Source organism: Alosa alosa, chromosome 24 (assembly GCF_017589495.1).
Source record: "Alosa alosa isolate M-15738 ecotype Scorff River chromosome 24, AALO_Geno_1.1, whole genome shotgun sequence".
In the NCBI taxonomy this organism is placed as follows: Eukaryota; Metazoa; Chordata; class Actinopteri; order Clupeiformes; family Clupeidae; genus Alosa; species Alosa alosa.
The window spans coordinates 6,327,461-6,348,511 of record NC_063212.1 but is presented as its reverse complement, the minus strand read 5'-3'; the positions used below and the strand labels follow the sequence as shown (position 1 = coordinate 6,348,511).

General features: G+C 47.2%; 1 protein-coding gene across 1 annotated transcript in view; it reads left to right on the top strand.

The window, feature by feature from the left end:
- Positions 1 to 11,875: 11,875 nt before the first annotated feature.
- Positions 11,876 to 21,051, top strand: part of LOC125289414 (transcriptional activator MN1-like) — a 20,437-nt gene continuing 11,261 nt past the window's right edge. The window contains 3 exon segments of the mRNA XM_048236227.1: positions 11,876 to 12,041; positions 12,201 to 13,860; positions 13,863 to 15,977. Coding sequence (XP_048092184.1) covers positions 12,297 to 13,860; positions 13,863 to 15,977 — 3,679 coding nt within the window. The 5' untranslated portion in view covers positions 11,876 to 12,041; positions 12,201 to 12,296.

Below are 21,051 nucleotides of genomic sequence, written 5' to 3'. Positions count from 1 at the left end.
TGAAAGCTTATGCAGTGACTGGTCTACTCTACATCCTGGATGGGCAGATCTCTACAGGTATCTAGTTTATTAATGCCTTACTTTGTTTATGTAGGTCTCAGCCACCAAACATGCAGTCACTCACGCAGGTGCCTCTAGGTATTGCGGTTGTGATTGTTTTGCACTGCAAGTAAAGCTGCTTTTTTCGTCTATATTTCTCTAAAAACCCAGTACAAGATATATGTCCCTCTCTGAGTTGTGATTTAACAACCGCAACAGAGTCGTTCATGTTACCAGACTAGTGCCTTGCTGGGCTGAATTTAGCAGTGAATGTAAACCTCCTTTTGTGGCACAACCTCTAACCTATGCACATGCATATCAGCATCAACACCATTTCAGGTTTCCCGAAACAACAACGCCCTGCACTTAATGCTAATTAATAGATGGTTAATAGATGCCCCTTAAAATGTAACATCTACAATCATGGGAAGATGCAATAGGCTTATAGGTCTCAACTAGTTAAGAAATGTTTCCCACAAACGCCTCGACTTGTGATTTGGCACCCCTTTGGACTGGGCTTGTGGTGGTCTCCCATGCTTTAAACCTTTCACTAAGCCATGCTGCCTTAGATACCTCTTATGATTCTATGTTGTTTTTTTTTCTTTCTTCTGTCTAATGTTGGGATTTCAATTCTCAGACAAAAATTGTGAGTGTGTGCATAAATGTATGACTCGAGGTAACTGTACGACTTAACCTCTGCCCCCCCACCCCACACACACACACATTTATCACTGCACCAAGTTGGCCTTTTTCACACTTAACCATACAACTGCTTTTTATTTTACCCTTAAAAAACGGACTGTGAGGAAATGTGTTCAATGCATAAATGGAATGCATCAGTATTATGGTCCCATGATCTCTGTTGGCTCGCCAACTCTCAGCCGTTCACTAGTGCTACTTCACTTGCTGCTCCTCAGGGTCTACACGACACCATCATCAGCACTGCGGCACACGTTTAACCCTTTTGTTAGCTCGTCACTAACCACAAAGTGCTTCAGTTCTTTTTATTTGCTGTTAAAAAGCATCCTGAAATGGTAATTTCTTTCAATTTTTGCAAAATTTGGGTTTGTTTGACTCATATAATGTCACCTGTAGCCATCAAGAATACCATCCCATCCCTGTCTAGGCCAACCTCTGACCCCCATAGTGGGCTTCAGTCACCAGTGATTTTCTCAGAGTTTACATTATTATTTCAGTTGTCCGACTCCTTATTGTGCTGAAGGATCTCATCTGGATTAGCATGTCCTCTGTACTTCATTCTGTGGAGGTGTTGTGGATGGCAGAACTCGCATACCCCTTGTCTTGTATCAGAAACGGACAAGTCTGCGTGCACTGCAAACCCGCCGGCACAGGCCACAGTGGCCCGTACACTGTCGGATTGTGCATCTAAACGAACAGATTCACAATTCAATCCCAATCTTGTTGGGACACTCTGACGACTCTGACCACCTTAACTCTCCATAGTGGACATGTATAAGCCTGAACTGGATGGCTTGCAGTTGGCATGCTACTCGGTTGCCTGGTTATCTAAGGAGTCTCCTTAACATGGTTTACAAACAAAACAAAGTTGATAGTACTGAAGTGGCCGGTGCCTCTGGAATCCTGTTTGTAGTCTTATATGGTATATCCTATGAGATGTGTAATCACAGTTTAATTGCCTTATTTTGAAATCGATTAACTGTACTCTCGCACACACAACAACAACAACAAATGAATTGTACGCCTTTTTAATTGTCATTTTTTTTCTGATCATGATGAAATTCAGGGGATGTGTTAGTGAATGTATGATATTGTGCTACTTTTGTTTGACCGTTTGTGTGTCTGTCTGATTGAGTGGTTTGCAGGTTTTTTCCTGCAAAAAAAAACAAACAAAAAAAACTATTTGGCAATTGAACTCATGTCCAATAAATTTAAACAAAGAGACTTGCCATTGCATGTGTTTTTTGTTCATATTTTTTTCATTGCTATAATGGCAGTGTTTAGCTAGTTTGGTTCCCAGTTCGTTTTGAACTCCACCAACATCAAATGAGAAATTGCCACCAAAGCTTGCGTTTCACAAGCCAGACCGGTCTGTGGAGTTGAAATTGCACATGTGCCTAACCGCCTAATCTTCAGCGGTCCTGCTGTTCTGATGAGTAATACGTGTGCATGTGGTTGCATGTTTGTAAGTTGGGAGTAAGAACTTGTTTTTCCATGTTTGTGCTTGCACTTTATTTCTGTCAATCGTGTGTGTGTGCGTGCGTGTGTGTGTGTGTGTGTGTGTGTGTGCCAGCTGTGCCTGTGAGTCAGCAGATTCTGAGCTGGTGTCTATTTTAATGGTTGTATTATATTGTTTGTGTATCCACTGGTTCATTTGGTTTGGATGTATGTCTGGTTGTGTGTGCGAATGTGTGTGATGCCAGTTGTGTTTGTGTGTGCTAGTTTTGTGTGCGTCAGCTGGTTGTGAGCTTTTGTCTCTGGATGTTGGGGTCGGCAGTGTCTGGCACCAACTGGCTGTGACTGGTTACTGTGTTTGTGTGTGTGTGTGTGTGTGTGTGTGTGTGGCTGGGTGGTGGTGTTCATTGTGGAAGTGGAGATGTGTATGTGCGTGCCGTGTGCTTGAGAGGATATCCCCTCCGCCTCCTCGTGACCTCACTCCCTCTGGCTGTTTGCGGCCCAGGCTGGCAAGCACAGATAAGCCATGTGCCATGGAATATACCAGAAGGATTCAACCAACACCCCCACACACACACACACACACACACACACACACACAGGGCACAGCCTGCTTCTTGTCCTCATTGCACACACACACACTTCGTTTCTTTGTTTTATTCTTTCCTCCTCTCAAGCTGTCCCATTTTCCAGGTGTTCTTTAGTCGTGGCAACAGCTCCAACCACACCGTATCAGTCTAACCACATTTCTTTGTCACAGCATATACACACACACACACCCACCCGTGTGTCAAAGTTCTGGAACATTCTGGTTCTCTTCCCTTCACCTAAGATGAGGCCAAGGGAGACACTCTCTCTAAAATGTCTCAACATTAGATGTAACCGTAGGACCTTTTTAGAAAAGCTCGATGCCACGTTCTCCAATCATTTTACAGGCTCACAGATTCCCAGGCCTTTACCTGAAAGTTAAGGCTAAAGAACAATTACCGCTTTCAAAAGAATTCTAGAGCTGAGATTTGAACACGTAACCTCCACGGTCAGACACACTTGCAAATGCATGCAAAAGTGTATTGCTCTCCCCCAGGTCCAGACCTCTGCAGACCCTTTTAGTAGAGGGGCCCCAAGCAGATGGGCTCTGGTGTGGTGTGGATGCTGTGGCGTGTCCGAGGGCGTGCTGAGCGTTGTCCACGAGGGTGAGGGAGAGAGAGAGAGAGAGGAAGGTCCAGCCCTCCACCTCTGCACGGAACGCCACATCCGGCTCTGGAGCTGAAGCGGGGAGAGGTAGGAAACGTCAGTGGAACCGGGACGGAGAGGGACTCAGGAAGACTGTCCCGCCTGCCCTTTTTGAGATATCCTGCCGTGTACTGTACGCAGACACACACACACATACGTTTTTTTTTTAACCCAATCCCACCCCCCTACTCTGGCCTGTTTTGCGCAGAAGAATGGTCACATGTGCCCAGCGTTACGGAAGCAGGGACAATCTGATGTTGCCCAGGCGTCAGGCAGTTGGGTTTTAAAATACTCTTTCTAAATGCAGACAGGGGAGGGGTCAGCCATACCCACCCCCACACAGCCCTCCTGTTTCCAGCCACGTCAGCGTGTGTGCTATAAAGAATCTGTATGTGTTATTGTTGGATGGGCTGTTGTAGTGGTGTGAGGCCAGTCTTGCACAATCAAACTGGTGTGTAAGATTACAGGCACCTGGCTGAACTGGGCAAGCATACAAGCTAAATGTTCCCTCTCAACATAAGAACTAATGTTTACCAAATCCATACTCTGTGCATAGGTAGACATTCTTAACATCCTAAATTGCACACCTCCCAGACCATTTTATTGAATCTGTTTAGTGCCTTTGTGTCAAGGAGTCACTTAAGAACACGTTTTCCCCCCACAGTTGTGTTAGTTTATCTTGCCAGAGCAGGTATATTGAAGGTCTGGGTTAATGTGATTCTAGCTCTTTCAACCTATTTCCAATGCATTCATTGTGATTATCTGGGGGTATTCCACTGGATTCCAGTTGGATTCAGGATAATTGACTACTGAGTGTCCAGTACAATGAAAGTTCAGCTTAGGCTGAGATCACAATAGTGCAAAGCAAGAAGTCTTACTGAATCCAGTATAGGGATGGCCCACATCATCAACAACAAATGCCTGCACTGTCAGGACCACCCCATTTGGGCAGCCGTGGCCTACTGGTTAGCACTTCGGACCTGTAACCGGAGGGTTGCCGGTTCGAATCCCGACCAGTAGGCACGGCTGAAGTGCCCTTGAGCAAGGCACCTAACCCCTCACTGCTCCCCGAGCGCCGCTGTTGATGCAGGCAGCTCACTGCGCCGGGATTAGTGTGTGCTTCACCTCACTGTGTGTACACTGTGCTGTGTGTGTTTCACTAATTTACGGATTGGGATAAATGCAGAGACCAAATTTCCCTCACGGGATCAAAAGAGTGTATATACTTATACTTATTTACATGTTCCACTACACAATTCTACCACAAGTACCACTCTCATACATATATCCTACATCATAAACTATACATCTATAAACTGCATTACAATTTAATGAATTTACCAGTTTCTGTTGTATGTATTATAATGTAATATTTATTTTCCCAGCACTCTGGGCTACTGTTGAATGCTACAGTCTTTTATGCAGCCTAACAAACATAACTATATGTTATAATCAACATAGTACAGTATAGTTTGTTCATATTTGAAAACATTATCATTATGTATGTGTTTTAGAAATGTTTCCCCTTTTAAGCAAACTAATCCCTGTCCTTGGAATAGAATTACAGTATGTTGAAGCATTTGCTGTCGTCATGGTTATGACGGTGTCATTTCAGTCTTATGCACACCCTTTCAAATAAAGCGTTACCTATCAAACTTACTTTCACTCCCAGTAATTGAAGTAAAGGACTTCACATTGTGAAGTGTTAACAAATCTGTCACAGCAAGTTTTCAGTCAAATTAGTTAAAAGTTAAAAGTAAACTGAAAGCGACCACTACAGAATTCATCTCATGAAACTCAAGGGTCAACAAAACTATGAGGAGCCGTCTCTATGAAGGTTCTTATCCATTTAGAGAACTGCTGCTAAGCTCATCTACGTTGAAACTGTTCCTGCTTGTCTCGTCTTGTTAGATAATTTCTTGCTAAATCATTTAATCTTGATGCCAGCCCCTATCCCCCCCCTCCTCCTTTTCCTCCTCCCTGGCTTAATATCTAAGGATCTTTTAGCGCCCTGCTACTCAACCGCCTACTGCTCAAGTTAACAGTTTTTGTAATGCATGCCCTGGTTTCTATGCGTGTCAGGTCTGCTTGGCCTCTGACTCTTAGCCCCTGGGTGGCCCGGGGTCGGCCTGCAGCCTGACCCCGTGAGAGTGGACCTGCGCTGGGGTGGACACACGACCAGGCCAGGCCTGGCGTGATCGCTGGGGCTATTTTCTGCCCCTGCCATCCACACTACTGACAACTGTGATGTTGTTTTTATTTGGGGAAAAAAAAGATTCCTTCCTTTTTCATCCAGGCCATGAGTTGAACAGGGCCCCTTGAGGATCTCCCTATTCCTTCCTGACGAGCTGGGAGAGGTCCTTTCCATGGCAGGCCAGCGACAGCAACAGCCACCCTGTCCCCTCCACACACACACACACACACCCACCACACACACACACACACACACACACACACACACACACCCCCTCCTCTCCTCTATGTCTTTCTCCACTCCTCCCACTTGCACAATCGCTTTCCTCTGGATGACAGATGCTGCTTAACCCTGCTGACCTGCTGTTCTGAAGCGGCCCGGCGTGAGTGACAGCGTGCCGGCCGAGAGGGAGAGGCACAGGCAGAATAACAGCCAGCCCAGAGAGAGAGAGAGGGAGGAAGAGCTTTCTCCGTTCTCCGGGATGCGGAGGGGGGAGGACTGTCTCTTTTTGGGGGTGGGGGTGGTTGGCGTTGCTCTCGGGGGAGCAAGGCCCTGAAGCGCACAGCTCCGGGAAAAAGAGCTGCGTCGTGCAAGTGCACATCAAAGTGTCCCGGAACACATCCGCTTGACTGCCATCCTGCATCGTTGCCGGGGCTATTGAGACAAATGGGCCTGTTGGGTTGAGAGTCACGCGACAGTCTGTCATCACAGGGGCGACCCCACTGCTCTGTCTTAGTGCTGGGTTAATGTGCCATCAGTAAAGAGCAGCCATGTTGTGCTCACAGCAGTGACATGGAAACAGTGCGTTAAGCTGATGAAGTGATTCCTCAATGGGAAGTAGCACTACACAAAATTATCATGTTTTACGTCACTCTTACACAAAACACCGATCAGAATGGGGTAAACCTCACAGGTTATTTAACTTGATAATACTCTCACCAATTATCACAAGTACAAAAAAAGCATACTACATGTGTTCTGATACCAACAGGCATCGAACTAGTATCAAAGTAGTATCATTAACAATATATGGATTGCCCTGTTGCATTACTTATACTTTTGAAGGACATTTTAAAGTCTAAGGTCCTCCACCAAAGTGTTAAATGTGAATTTATCCCACTTCTTTCCAATTCTGCCAACATATTGCGTTTTCTTGTGTGAATAATATGGGGCCCTAGACCTCACATCTGATCAATCGTATCTGATTTATCAGTAAAGACACCCCTGATAGTATTAGCTCCAGCTTGAGGTGTCAAATGACAGGTCTTATTGCAGTGGATCCACTCCACCACAATTGTGTCCCAATCCTGCTTCCCCCAGCCCCAACCTGTACAGATATTCAAATGGCAGGTATCAGTGTCAGAGCCCATTCGCCATGTTGGGCCCCTCGACATACTCGCCGTGACATGTTATGACAGCTGATATATTATTCATGTTTCCGATGCTCTATGTATGCTGCCCGCTTCCAATGAAAGTAAGTTTGGTGCGCGCGGCGGAGGTCAGGCGCTCATAAATCCGCGGCCTCGTCCTCGGCCTGAGCTCATTGTGTTTGTGTCTATTTCCAATGGGATGAGCTCACATTCTCCCGTTGGAGTCACAGAGAGTGACGGAGTGCCCGCTCACTCGTTCCACGCTCTCTCTCCTCTCCTTGATGCCCTTCAGGGACAGGACATTCTCAGAAAGCTTACACAACACCATGTCACACACACACACACACACACACACAGCCACCACCACTACTCCATCTAGGGCACAACAACTGGCTTCAGCCTGGTCATGGGTGGGTCCTAATGTTAACACTACTGGTGAGAACTAGCTGACCTTCTTGGGCTCCTAGTGTTCCTGTTATGTGGGTCACAAACAGATAAAACCATATAAAACCTACAAGAGTTTACCAGTTTACACTGAAAATTGAGCACCATGTGTTCTATATCAATAGTGAACACTGCTCGGGATAGTGACTTTAGAATTTGTGTGCACAGAGACAAGCGTTATGAAAGAACCAATGAGAACATTAAAAATGCATGTATTCATCCTCAGTGAAAATCTCCCTGCTAGAGCTGATTTCAACCAGACGTTTTGGCCCACGAGCCTTTTGGTCTGTCAGTTTCCCTGCCACCCTCAAGTCTTGCCTTCTGGATTCCAGCTCCTCTATACTCTCTCTACCCTCCTGTTCCTTCCTTGGCATCCTCCAGTCTGCGCTCAATGACAACTGAACCCTTTGCCTCTTGTCCCCCTCCTCAGCTGTGACAGGGCTATGTAGCCCACCATGGATGGCTCTTACTGGCTGGGAGTTTTTTTCCCCCTGGCTTTGCACTGACTGATTTTCCTCCACAGTCTATTTCATTTCACTCTATCATGCGTCTTCCTCCTGTTCTCTATTCTGTTGAACTACACAGTACTTAGACGTGGGGTTTTATGTCCGAATAACAGTAGTGGGACGAACAGAAGAGCATGTTGTATACAGCCTGACCAATTCATGCTGACTCAAATGACCACGGATGATGGCTTCAACAACTTTTTTGTCATTGTGCACAAAGCTAATTAAAAAAAGAGAGTGAGGAAGGCTACTACTAAAACATTTATTTCCACTTATGATTGAATGAGTGAGGAAGGAGCACATCTGCGTCTTGGCAACCAAGAACGCCCTCTCCTCTTTATTCCAAATGTATACTCAACTCAGTTAATTTTTAGTAATACTGTGTAGTGTTCTGACATGTTCTTCCTGCTTTAGTCCCTGTGGAGATCACATGGGCTGTTCCCTGTCAGAAGTCGGTTTCTGTCTGTGCTTTGTCTACAGTCAATTAGTGATAGGTGATGACCCTGCAAGATCTTCTAAGTTGCAAAACAGGAAATAAATGTATTATACTGTAATTAATTGACACATTCTCTACCACAGAACTCTTCTGTGATCAGTGTCTGTGGTGTATTTCTAGGTTTGTATTTGCTAACAGCAGCTGAAATAGCCTATACCTGACAATGATGCTTTCTTGGTACAAGACTGACCAAAGCTGCTTCAAAAGCAGGTGCTCTGTACTGATAGACAAATTGATTTGCCTACACTGCACAGATACTGCATTTTTGTAGTTTGAGGAAAGAGGGGATATTAGGACTTACTGTTTCAGTAAAAGGGTCACAGTACTGGCTAGGTTGAGCTTTTGAAAATCGGAAAACCTAGAACTGTATGAATAATTGACATTTTATTCTTTTAGTCGCTAGATGGCAGTGTGTCTATTCCATTCCAAAGCTCTCGGGCTGACAGATTCCCACGTCTTCTTTGACGAGTCTCACAGGAATTCGATTTAATAGCCGTAGCACCACGGAATAAAAAGTACTTGAGCAAGAACATTTCATTCACTACTCGGTGTCCCAAATCCACACTAGCCTATACTATAAATATGTGTTAGGAAATTTCTTTAAAGGTTTTGTGATTGGATGCTAGTATTGCAAGGCAATGCTGATAGACGAGGTTCTATGTGAGATGATGAAAGATAGACAACATTTTCTTACAATCAAGAACATCACTGTAAGTTCAAAGGGAACGAAGAGTAATTTGGTCGACTAGGTCTTGCGTATGGTAATTGAGTCTCTCCATCTCTCGTTTGGAAAGTAAGTTTTTTTTTTATTTTGGGCTACCTTAGCGTGTCTTTAAGCAGATTTAAAATTCTGTGCTGTAATTAAATATTGATTTAGTTTCAGTTCGTTATCAAGGAGGACTACCCTCTTCACCCATGTCAGGGTTTCTCTCTTCAATGTAGTTCAACAGAAATCAGCGGAGACTCATCAAACTTGATTCTGAATCTTAACGCATGAAGCACACTGTTGAAAAACCACATGGTCTGTTACATTTGTTTTAGCATTCTGTTTCACGTCCCAATCTCTGCAGTACACTAGGCCTGTATGCGCGCGCAAACCCTAAACACCCTCCAAACATCCTTATGTGAACCACAGCAATTAATTGGCAATTAATCACTGAATAATTAATTGGTAGGCTACAACCAGATTACAGGCTAGAAATACGCACCACTTTAAGGGAACCAGACATCGAGGTGAAGTCGATTTGGTTTTGATGATCCTAAACACGCATTTCAGAGAAAAGGCTAAAAACATTGACTCGAGGTGGAAAAGTGTGTGAGCTCGAGCTTTCTATGTAAACTGATTGTGTTCTTAAAGGCAGATATGAGGAGGGAAAAAACAGCCATTCAAATTGCACTTTTAGAGAGTTAGACCATTGATGTTTCAATTGAGAGGTGTGTGTTAATCTGATCTTGGTTTCTTATTTTAATTACAGGCCTAGTTTATATACGATCCTGAAATCACTAGTATTTTTAAGCTTATAAAACGTGAATGTCATCAAACTTTATTCGTGTGTTATCTGTAATGTATCGTCTGTTTGGATTTGAGCAAAGAGATCCAATAGGCCAATGGATTTTTTCTCTCCACAGAATGTCATTACATTCTCAAGAGCAGCTGTGAAAGCGGCTGACAGTAGGCCTACATTATCACTGTATATCACCGCTATCGCCTTGCCTCGTATTGATACACTGGCTTATCTCTTAATGGCAGCCGTTAAATCAAAGACAAGCCCCTGATCCACGGAATAGAAACGGGTGTCAGTCTCATCAAGACAGGAAGCGACCTTTAATTAAATATTTTCCAATTAAGAAGTTATCCACAGATAGCCGAAACCGAAAACAACTCTCCATATTTTTAATGTCCCTATTCAGATAGCTCATGGCCAGCCCTCTCTGTCAAAGAATACAATACCCGACTTTAAACGATTCTTTAGAGATTAATTTATAAGGTAAACAGAATTATGTAAATGGTCCGATTGCGTCTGAATAGACATGTTAATTTTTTTGTTTAAAAACTTTAACAATACAAACTCCGGGCGGCAATTGTGTTCCACATTTGTTTAAGCGAAGCCTTTGTGATGGAGGTGCAGCCATTGACGGATAGAAAATTCATTGCCATGATATTTTTGTTTAGCCAAGTTGATAATCCTTACTTCAGATTTTTGGCGATACCTCCAGAGCCTGCATTCTAAGAAGGGTAGTTAGGACATATTTAGACATATTTAAAAATGAGTTAAAACACATCGAGTTGGCTATAGCCATTTGTTGCCTCTTAGTAAAGATAGACTACCAGTAGGCTTAGTCAAATGAAAACATTTAGACCGTAAAGGTAGGCTACAGTGAAATAAGCAACCCACCTGACGTGGTTTGGAATCCTTATGGGTTGGCTATACAACAACAAAAAAAATATTTAAGTCATTTCAGAAGTAGCCTTTTGCCCACTTGGGTTCTATTCCATATCAAGCGCGTCCCTGGACTACCTTAAAATATGGCTCCTCCTTCGACGGCGCTGCTTCAGTTCTGATTGGTCATGGCCATGGAAGGAATTGGTTGCAGAAATGCAAAACTTGTTGCTGGTTCCCTGAAACGCGCTCGTCTCACGCTGCGCCGAGCGCCAGACAAGAGTATGTGATCTATCAGCGAATCGCTTCCAGCTGGAATAGACCAGACCAGACTCTGGTGTTGAAGGAGTGACTGGAAGAGGACACACACGCACTGTGCGCGTACGTGTGTGAGTGTGCCTGTGTGCGCATGAAAGAAAGGTCTGAGCGCAGTGTCGGTATTAGGAAAATTTAGTTTTTTTTATTTCTGCAAAGTGCTTAGTTGCATTTAAAATGATAAACACCGAGAGGACTGCGCTGTCAAGCGGCACTGTAGTGGCGGAGTTCGGCTAGTGCGTGCCCTGCACCTCGGCCGAAGCTCGGGGACAAGGTCGCGCACAAGCCTCACTGGTTTTATTTCATGTCACACGGAGCTGGATTCTCCCTCGCCGGTTGCGCGAGTAGCCTACTCTAAGCAATATCCGGATTTTGCGGCCGATCAAGCACACCATTACAGCGATAATTTAATGGACTTCATAAGAGAACCTCACGGAAATCATTGGCGCGTGGCCGGAGAGTTTTTAATCGGTGACTGACCTCACCAAATTTAGCTCTGAATTGTTTCTCTTCTCTGGACAATGTCAACGTGAAAGTCTGCACCTTCAGCATGGATTTTTAACGGACATCTGAGATCCCTTGTCCCGGGACATTCTACCAGGAGGTGGATTTTTTAATTGGGCGAATACTATCTCCATTCTGTCACCGATAGTAAGCGAAAGACATTTTTAACTTTTGTTAAGACGGAATATATTGGAGTACGGTTTAAAGGCACCACCAGTTTTGCAAACTATTTTGTTTATTTAAAATCGGTATTAATGCATTTGGCACAGAAGGAACTCGTGTGAGTTTTAAAATCACCGAAATATTCTCTTTTGCCTATGTGGACAATTAATTGACATTTTCGCACCACCACAACTAAAACGGCGAGGAAATTGTGTTAATGTTGCACGGTATCAACTTTTTGTGGTGAGTTACTATCGCACATTCAGACTATGTGTCTTTATTGTATAATTTTCTTTTAAAACATAGAAATGGATTTTTGACATCTTTACGCCCTGTCTCCCCCCTCTTTCCGTGCGTTTGTGTGTCAATATAATACTGGATAAAACTCCGCTTGTCTTTTAGTAGTGGACGAGTTAAACCGAACTGTAGGGGAGAGGGCAGAGTTCTGCCTCGAAGCCAGACAAGCTGGCTGTCATGCAGGATTGGTAGTGGAGAAGTATGTTTGGACTTGAACAATTTGGTCCTCAAATAAATAGCAGAAACGTCAGAGAGAAAAATAATTTGAAGCAGTTAAGATCAAACATGAGCGCCCATTATAAAAACCCCGGTTTTCACGCGGGAGCTCCGCCGCCCGGTGCGGTGGAACCGGGGATTGGGCCGCTGAACGAGCCACCTATGCTCGGGATGAACATGAACATAAACGGGGAGTATACTGGCGGCGGTTTTCACCCCCGCGGCCATTCGGAGATGCACGCTGGCGGTCTTCAACAGCAACAGCAGCAGGCGCCCATGCACGGGTTTTTCAACAACCAGCAACCTCATAGTCACGGACACTCTCACGGCCACCAGACCCATCCCCACCAACACCACCCGCATTTTGCGGGCGGCTTTGGTGGCCCAGAGCAAGGGTCTTCCTGTTTACATGGGGGTAGGATGATGGGTTACGGTGGTGGCATGGGGCCCCAGCAGGGCTTTGCGGAGGGCTTCGACCCCCTCTCCGAGGGCCAAGCAGGGGAGGGGTTCCCCCAGCAACAGCAGAGGCCTGGGTCTATGCCTGACTTCCAGCACCACGGACCCTCCAGTGGAAACCACCCCGTCCCTGCCCCCTGCCTGCCCCTGGACCAGTCACCAAACCGGGCTGCCTCTTTCCACGGCCTGCCCTCCTCCTCCTCCTCCTCCTCTGAGGGCCACGGTCTGGAGGCCAGGCGTTTGCCCCCGCAGGCCGGCGTGGAGGGCCTGGACTACAGCTACCCCAACGAGCCCCCTGCCGGCCACTTTGACGTGTCCGTCTTTTCCCCCTCGGACTCTGAGTCCCAGCTCCCCCACTTCGCCGCCGGCAGACAGGGGGCCGGTTTCCCCGGAAACCCGACCCTGTCCAGGCCACCGGGGATGCAGGCCCTCCCCAAGGGCCACCCCCAGGGGCCCCAGCAGCCGCAGCAGCAGCCCCCCGCCCAGCACGGAGGAGGGGGGGTGTTCTTCGAGCGCTTCGGCAACGGCAGGAAGATGCCCGTGGGCATGGAGCCTGGCATGGGGGCCAGGCACCCCCTCCTGCAGCAGCAGCAGGCGGCCGCCTTGCTGGGGCGCCAGGGCTCCCTCCCCCGGCCCCCCCAGCCCGAGCCGGGCGCCCCCAACCCGGGCATGCAGGACGGCAGTGGCCTCATGCCCGGCCAGCACAACCAGTTTGAGTACCCCATCCACAGACTGGAGAACAGGGGCATGCACCCCTACGGGGATCCCATGTTCATGCAGCAGCAGCAGCAGCAGCAGCCTCCACCCCCCCACGGCCAGCCCCCCAACCAGCGGCTGCAACACTTTGACTCTCCGTATCTGAACGTGGCCAAGCGGCCGCGCTTCGAGTTCCCCGGCGGCGGTCACCACGGCACGGCCGGCGACAGCTGCGGATCCTGGGGCGCGGGCGGCGGTGGCGGCGGCGGCGGCGGCATGCACAACCCTCCCGGCATGGAGAGCCACCTCTCGCCCTCGTCGTACCCGGGCCTCCCGGGGGAGTTCACGCCGCCGGTGACGGACGGCTTCCCGCCGGGGCCTCCCCTCCAGCACCGGGCCACGAGCAGCAGCAGCAGACCCTGCAGCAACAGCAGCAGCACCGCCAGAACGCCGCCATGATGATCAAGCAGATGGCGTCGCGCAGCCAGCGCATGCGGCAGCCCAACTTGCAGCAGATCGGTCACCACGGCGACGTGGTGCCCCCGGGTCCCATGGTGCACGGCGGCGGCAGCGGCATGCCGCAGACGGGCTTTGAGCGTGAGAACGGTGGCGGGCGCATGGTGAACTTTGACGGCCAGAACCCGCACCTGGCGGCTCAGGAGAGCGCCTGGTTCGCCGGACCGCACCCCGCCCCCAGCGAGATGATGGCCCGGCGGATGGGGGGCCCGGGCGGAGAGCCCGGCACACACGAGATGCAGCCCAACGGCGCGGGTATGATGTTCCGGCCGGGCGTGAACGGCATGGGCATGCCGGACGCCATGCGGATGCCTGGCGACGGGCACGTGCAGGGACCCCTGCACTCGCCCAGCCTGCACCCGCAATTCGCCGGCAACATGGGCAACCTGGCACAGATGCAGTCGCCCGGCGGCGGCCTCTCCAACGCACCCGCCGAGCGCCGTCCGGCCGACTTCTCTGGCCCCCCCATGGGCGGCCAGTCCGCGTTCCCCTACGGAGGACCCGGTAGGCAGGGTGCGCCGCCGCACGGCAACCCTCAGGGGGTCAGCACCTCCCCAGGGAGCTACTCCTCGCCGCCCGACTTCCCGCCGGGCCAACGCTCGTCGGTCAGCAAGCTGGGCGCGCTCTCGCTGGGCAACTTCAGCAAGTCCAGCAGCAAGGACAGCGTCTTCGGCCAGAGCTGCCTGGCGGCGCTCTCCACCGCCTGCCAGAACATGATCGCCAGCCTGGGCGCCCCCAACCTCAACGTGACCTTCAACAAGAAGAACCAGAGCGAGGGCAAGCGCAAGCTGAGCCAGACGGAGCAGGACGCAAACAACGGAGGTGGCGGAAACGCGGCCAACGGGAGCACTGGTCAGGAGTACTTCCCCGCCGGCAGTGGCGGCGGCTCTTCGCAGAGCAGCCAGATGCCCGGCGCCGGGCCTGGAGCGGGCGGCAAGCCCGTCAGTCAAAACCAGACGCCGGTGCAGGGGGAAGCCAGTGCCCTCTCCCCAAACTACAACATGGACGCTACCCCATGCAGTGATGGGAAGGCAGCAACAGGGAGTGGGAGAGGGAGAGGGAGGAGGAAAAGGGACAGTGGCCATGTGAGCCCTGGCATGTTTTTCCCCTCTGACAATGGCAACCCTGTTGTGAGTCCTGGTCAGCCGGCGCCCCCTCCGGCTGGCCTTGGGGAGAGGGGTGGGGGGACACCTCACGAGAAGCCCCTGACCTCGCCCTCCTGGGGCGGGAAAGGGGGCGACCTGATCCTGGGGGACCAGGCTGACCTCATGTCGTCGCTGGACAGCGGCATCCAGAGCGTCTCCAAGTCGGACGGCTGCTCGCCGCACGTGGACTTCCCGGACGACGTGGGCGTGGGCGGCGGCCTGCACTACGGCAACGAGGACGAGGTGTCGTCCAGCTCGGACGCCGCCGGCGCCAAGGCCAGCCGGAGCCCCATGGTGGGGGGCTCCCCGAAGCTGGTGCGGGGCGACGGCGTGGCACTGATGGGTGGACAGAAGGGACAGAGCCTGGGCATGGCTAACCATACTACCTCGACATCTGATGGATACGGACTTGGCACCACCGCCAACGGAGGCAACGCGGGGCCAGGCGGTCACCCCGGAACGCCGGGCATGGAGCAGGTACGGACGCCCTCCAGCACTTCTGGCCAGGATGAGGTCCACCCTCTGGAGATCCTGCAGGCCCAGATCCAGCTCCAGCGCCAGCAGTTCAGCATCTCGGAGGACCAGCCTCTGGCCATGAAGAACGGCGGCAAGAAAGGGGCCGCCGCTGCCGTCGCCGCTGACTGCAGTGGACAGAACGGCGACGTGGAGCTGGCTGGCTGCAGCCCAGATGCCGGGAAAGGCAACATGGGCACTATAGACCTGGACACACTCATGGCCGAGCAGCACGCCACCTGGTATGTGCCTGACGACAAGACCCTCATGGAGGGCTCGGAGGAGGGCAAGGGCTTGACTCCGTGGGAAAAGACAAAAGGCCAGAGCAACATGAAAGAAGGTACAAATAATTTCTTTCTAGACGTTATGGTGTGCCGTGTGTCTTATGTGAAAGATGCTCAGTGAATGTGGAGAGTGGCAGGAGAAGTCCCCCTCCCTCCTCAAGGAAAAGTTAGGTATAGAGTGTGTTTTCAAATGTATGCTTTCTTCATGGTTCTAGCGGCAGGAAAAATATATGCTTATTCACTCATTTATTTCCTAGTGATGAACAGAGAACTCTCACACACTCAATTGCACATATGCACTTCTCTCTTGAATGCCTTTGTGTCTTTCTCAACTCTGCCTTTTGGTACCTTGGATTTTTTGTCTGGACACTCTTGTGTATTTTACATTGAAACGGTAGACTATGAAGTACGGTACAATTCTGTTTATAAACACACGGTATATTTATTGATAACATAATTGTTAACAGTAAGATTGTCATACAAATCATGTAGGCCTATGCCAATATTGTAAGGGTCATGAATGCAATTTATGTCCGATGTTTTGTGGAAAATGTAATATGTAAATTGTTTGACAGGCTGTTGAATTTTGAAATAAATAGCAGGAGATGCGTTATGCTGTTACTGGAGGAGCTAAAAACTGTTTTCTTATCTTGTAAGGATTTTAACCTTGCGTATTAATACTATTCAGAGAGGGAAATCGGTGTAGGAAAAGTCAAGTACACGTTCTATGTAGTTTTAAAGGCTTAACAAGTTACATGACTCGAACATTTATCTAAGGATTTAGTCTATTTTCTGGGTTTAAGTCCGCATGAAACCACGGAGAAAGGCTTCAAAGCGGCAGCCAAGGAAAAGTAAACATTTCCTGCGGTTCTTTATCTCGGTTTTCAGGGTGAACAACGGCACTGCGAAGATTAATCGCGTTTTGAGGAGATGCGTTTTCACAGCGGGGTTTCCTCTTTCCCTATCTGTTTGTTTATGTTATTATGATTAGATAATCTGATTGAAGAGAGTGGATGTGGATTGATTTTAGATTTTACACGGCCTTTTAGTTTTGTCTTTGATAAACATGAGCACTTTTTTTCTATATACATTTATTTCATGACAACATTTCAGCATAACATGCTATATCGCATAATAATAATAATAATAATAATAATAATAATAATAATTCATTGAGGAATTATTATTTAAATTAAAATGTATTAGTATAACACCACTTTAGTTTTTAGGCTATAATATCGTAGATTTTAAAATGTATAAACTTGTAGTTTTAAGCAGTCGACGGGTTTGTAAGATTACAGTATCATGGTATTTTAACCATAAGTGGATTTTTATTTTTATCACCTCATAATCCACCTTTTCTGATGGGGCTTTAGCCTTCATTGGCAACACAAGAGCCTGGTAGACCATAACCTTGACAACTCCGCTTTAACTTCTATATATATATTGCGATTGCGCGCTTTTTGTTTTTAGAAGACGCCGTAATTGAAATAGTGCAGTAGGCTAATTATCACACTTAGTTCCGTGCGTTATAACGTACCGCTGCTCTGTCATACCACTTATATCAGAAACATAGATCATGAAGAGAATAGCAGAAAAATAAGAGACGAGGTGGATCTGTAGGCTAAAGTCGTGCCCATAGGCCTACTTACATATAGATATTCTACATATTTGATGGCGTCTTGACTGTGTCTGAGGAAAGGGTGGACAACATAGGATTTTTTTCTTAGCTGAGCGGTTTGAAAAACGACTTGATGCCAGTGTTCCTCATTAGGTTGCACTAAATCATTTTAAAGCCGTGATTGCATTGCATCACATTAATCGACTCTGATGGAAGGATTTCCCTGATAAAATAACAAAAAGCAAACAAATTAAGAAAATAATTTATGCTGGTTATTATTATTAATAGTATTATTATTATATTATTATATTGTGCTGTATTGTACTTTTCATTTCTAAATTAATATCATAATCAGCTTGTGTCCAAGACGCCAATGTATCATAATTTTAAAAGTAACGTTTAGTAACATTTCATTGTCAGTGTCCAGCAAGTCAGCCCCAAGGTTTCTTACTCTATTTTTGCCCCTTTGTTGTCTGTGCTCGTTCATTGGGCTGCTATGCCCAATATAGGCCAAACCCTTACAATGTGCTCCACACCAAGACAAGTCAGTGTCCTTACGAGTGAAAATGGCTGTATGAAACGGGAACTGTCTCCGCGACGGGACACGCATAATTGAATCGCCACGGCCAGGGAGCGCTTTCACGCACGTCAATAGGTAGCCCCCGGTGCGCATTCATTCAGTGTCCTTTTGTTCCGACTAACAACGGGAGGGCGGGGGCACGGCGAAGACGCATCACGAGTCAGGGCACATTGTTTAACATTCAGCGCAGTCAACTACACCAACATTTCTCCGTGGCTTTATTGTATTTTTCGGGCGCCCCAATATAGGGCATCCGAATAGATTTGTTGCGCGTCCGCGTCGGTAGTCAAGAAAGCAAAACCACTCTGCCTGTTTCTCTTTCCGTTTCCTCCCTCTCTCTCCCTCTCTCTATCCTTTTTCCGTTCACCCCCTTCCCCCTCCTCCTTCTGAGGCTCTAAACGCACGTCGCTCGGGTGCGATCGATAGCTAGTTAGCACAAATCACTGTTCCTGACAGATTTTCATTTGAGGGTCATAGACAGTGAAGGCAAGAGGCGTGCTGGAGCTGCTTCTGACTTATGAAATGGCATCTGATGCTAGCCGCAAAAACAAGGAAGAGTGACTGACTGCTTAAATTCAAAAGCATATTTGATTCTTTTGGTATCGTTATTTTTATTGTTTAACTAAACCAAAATCATATTTGGTGATAGGCTATATTAGTTATATGCATGTACAGTATGCCTGTCGTTGCACAGTTTTCCATTAATTTATGGTACTCTTTTCTAATTTATATGAATTATGGATGCTTGCACATATTGATATGGGTAGTCTTGTGATTTCTTAATCACTTGAAAAATTAACCATCTAATGCTGTGAAATTGTTGTCTTTAGATTTTAATTAAGCATAACATCAATAAGTACAGTCACACAGTTTGTCTGCTGCAAGTTAAAAACAATATATCAAACAATTCTGAATATTTTTGGTTATATATATTTATATATAATATTATATATTATTGGTTATATATATATATATATATATATATATATTAACTACTGATTTAGAACTTACAACTGATTTTAAAATTATAATCTTCAGATGTGACTATATGTCATATTAATTTATTTGCAGAAATAAGTTTGGAGTTCAAATGAAACAAATCATTTTTATTTGTATCCCTCAAAAGCGAGATATTCTAAACAGTATTCAATCGTGTATCTGTATTAATAGGAACATGTGAAAAAAAAGTGTAAATATAAGTGTCACTATCATGTATCCCAACATTTAGAGGCACACATATGCACATCCAACCACCCCAACACACACACACACACACACACACACACACACACAGAGGCCCCCTCGAAAGCAAAGGGTTAAATGAGATGTAACTCAAGACATCCCAGGTGTACATCTTCCTCCCCCCTCCCTGCAATTCCCTCTCTTCCAGACCCCCCCCCCCACACACACAGACACACACACACACACACATCACACACTCTCACTCCCACTCAGCATAAACTCTTCACCATAGTGCTACCACACACACACACACACACATGCACACACCCAACTGCACACACACACATGCACACACGCACAATCACACACGCACACAAAAACATAGAAAAGATTCGTGCCAACTTCCTGACAGTTTTTGTGGAGATGCTCTCATAATTGCTCCTCAGCAATTGCATCATTATTTTCCTCTTTTGGGTTTGTCAAGCCTCGACTTGCCTTCAGTGTTTATTGTATAAGGTGTTGGTGGAACTAAATGTACTTATAGCTCTAATGACTATAATTGCACAGCATTATGCCTATTAGCAAACATTCTCCCCTGCAAAATCTATGCGCTTCGAGGCATGTCAGTGACATTTCGTATTTGCTTTGCTCGTTTGTGTGAATATATCCCAGTGAAATAGTGCTATTAATTATTTGTAAGAACACTAAGGGTATTGTTTGCTTTTTAAATGAATATCATTTTTAATAGCGTACCACTGGGCATATTGAAGTCTCTTTGAGGCGTTTGACACCTGTTTCCATGGCGACTTTGCTTGTGAGATGCGCTGCAGGGCCCACAAACAGGCGTCGCCCTGATACCTTTGCCCCTAATTGCTGATGTCAGACCAGTTCCCCCAGTCCGCGCTTCTAACCTTCACCACTGTGGAAGGAAACACGCCATCTGACCTGGAGCCAGCTGGTAGCGCCAGGAGCGCGTTGCTCTCTCTGTGGCGCGAGGGGGCGGGGGTGGTGAGGTTGGGACCGTGGCAGCAGCCCTGGCAGGGGCAACAGCCATGAGAGACCTCAGAAGCAGGGTTAATGAGGCCTATATGATGGCGCTAATTGGTTGGTTTATAGACTCCACTTAGTGCTTTATGGGTAGTGGAGTTTAACAGCCCTATCATGGCAGCTGCCCCTCAGCTCGTTCTCTTTGTGTGTGTGTGTGTGTGTGTGTGTGTGCACGCACGTGTGTGTGTGTGTGTGTGTGTGTGTGTGTGTGCATACGTGTTTGAATGTGTGAGGTCATTGAGTATGCCTGGCATTGGTTGGTGTTAGCATGGCTGCGGTGGATGGGGCTACCCTCACAGGAAACGTTAACATTCTGTGATTCTCGCTGAGGCTATCTTCAGCTGTGGTCGAGCTGAAGTTTCAGCAGAATTTAATGGAGCAGAAAGACCAAAACTTTTTGTTTTGTGAAAGCCCATGGCCACATTGTGCTGGGCATGATCCACTTGAACACACCCTCCATCTCTGGTTTACCTTGTCTTGTAATACCAAAGAAATAGGTGACGTGGAAGTGTGTTCAGTGTAAATTGTGAAAGACAGAAGTTCAACTTGATGAACTTAATCTGTTCAGAATGTATTACAGATGAGGCAATAGACGTTTGTGCAGTTTGTCAGCTTACCTTAGACTATACTTTTATCAACACTCTTAAATGACAACCCCCACTCCCACACACTCTCCTTCACACACACACACACACACACA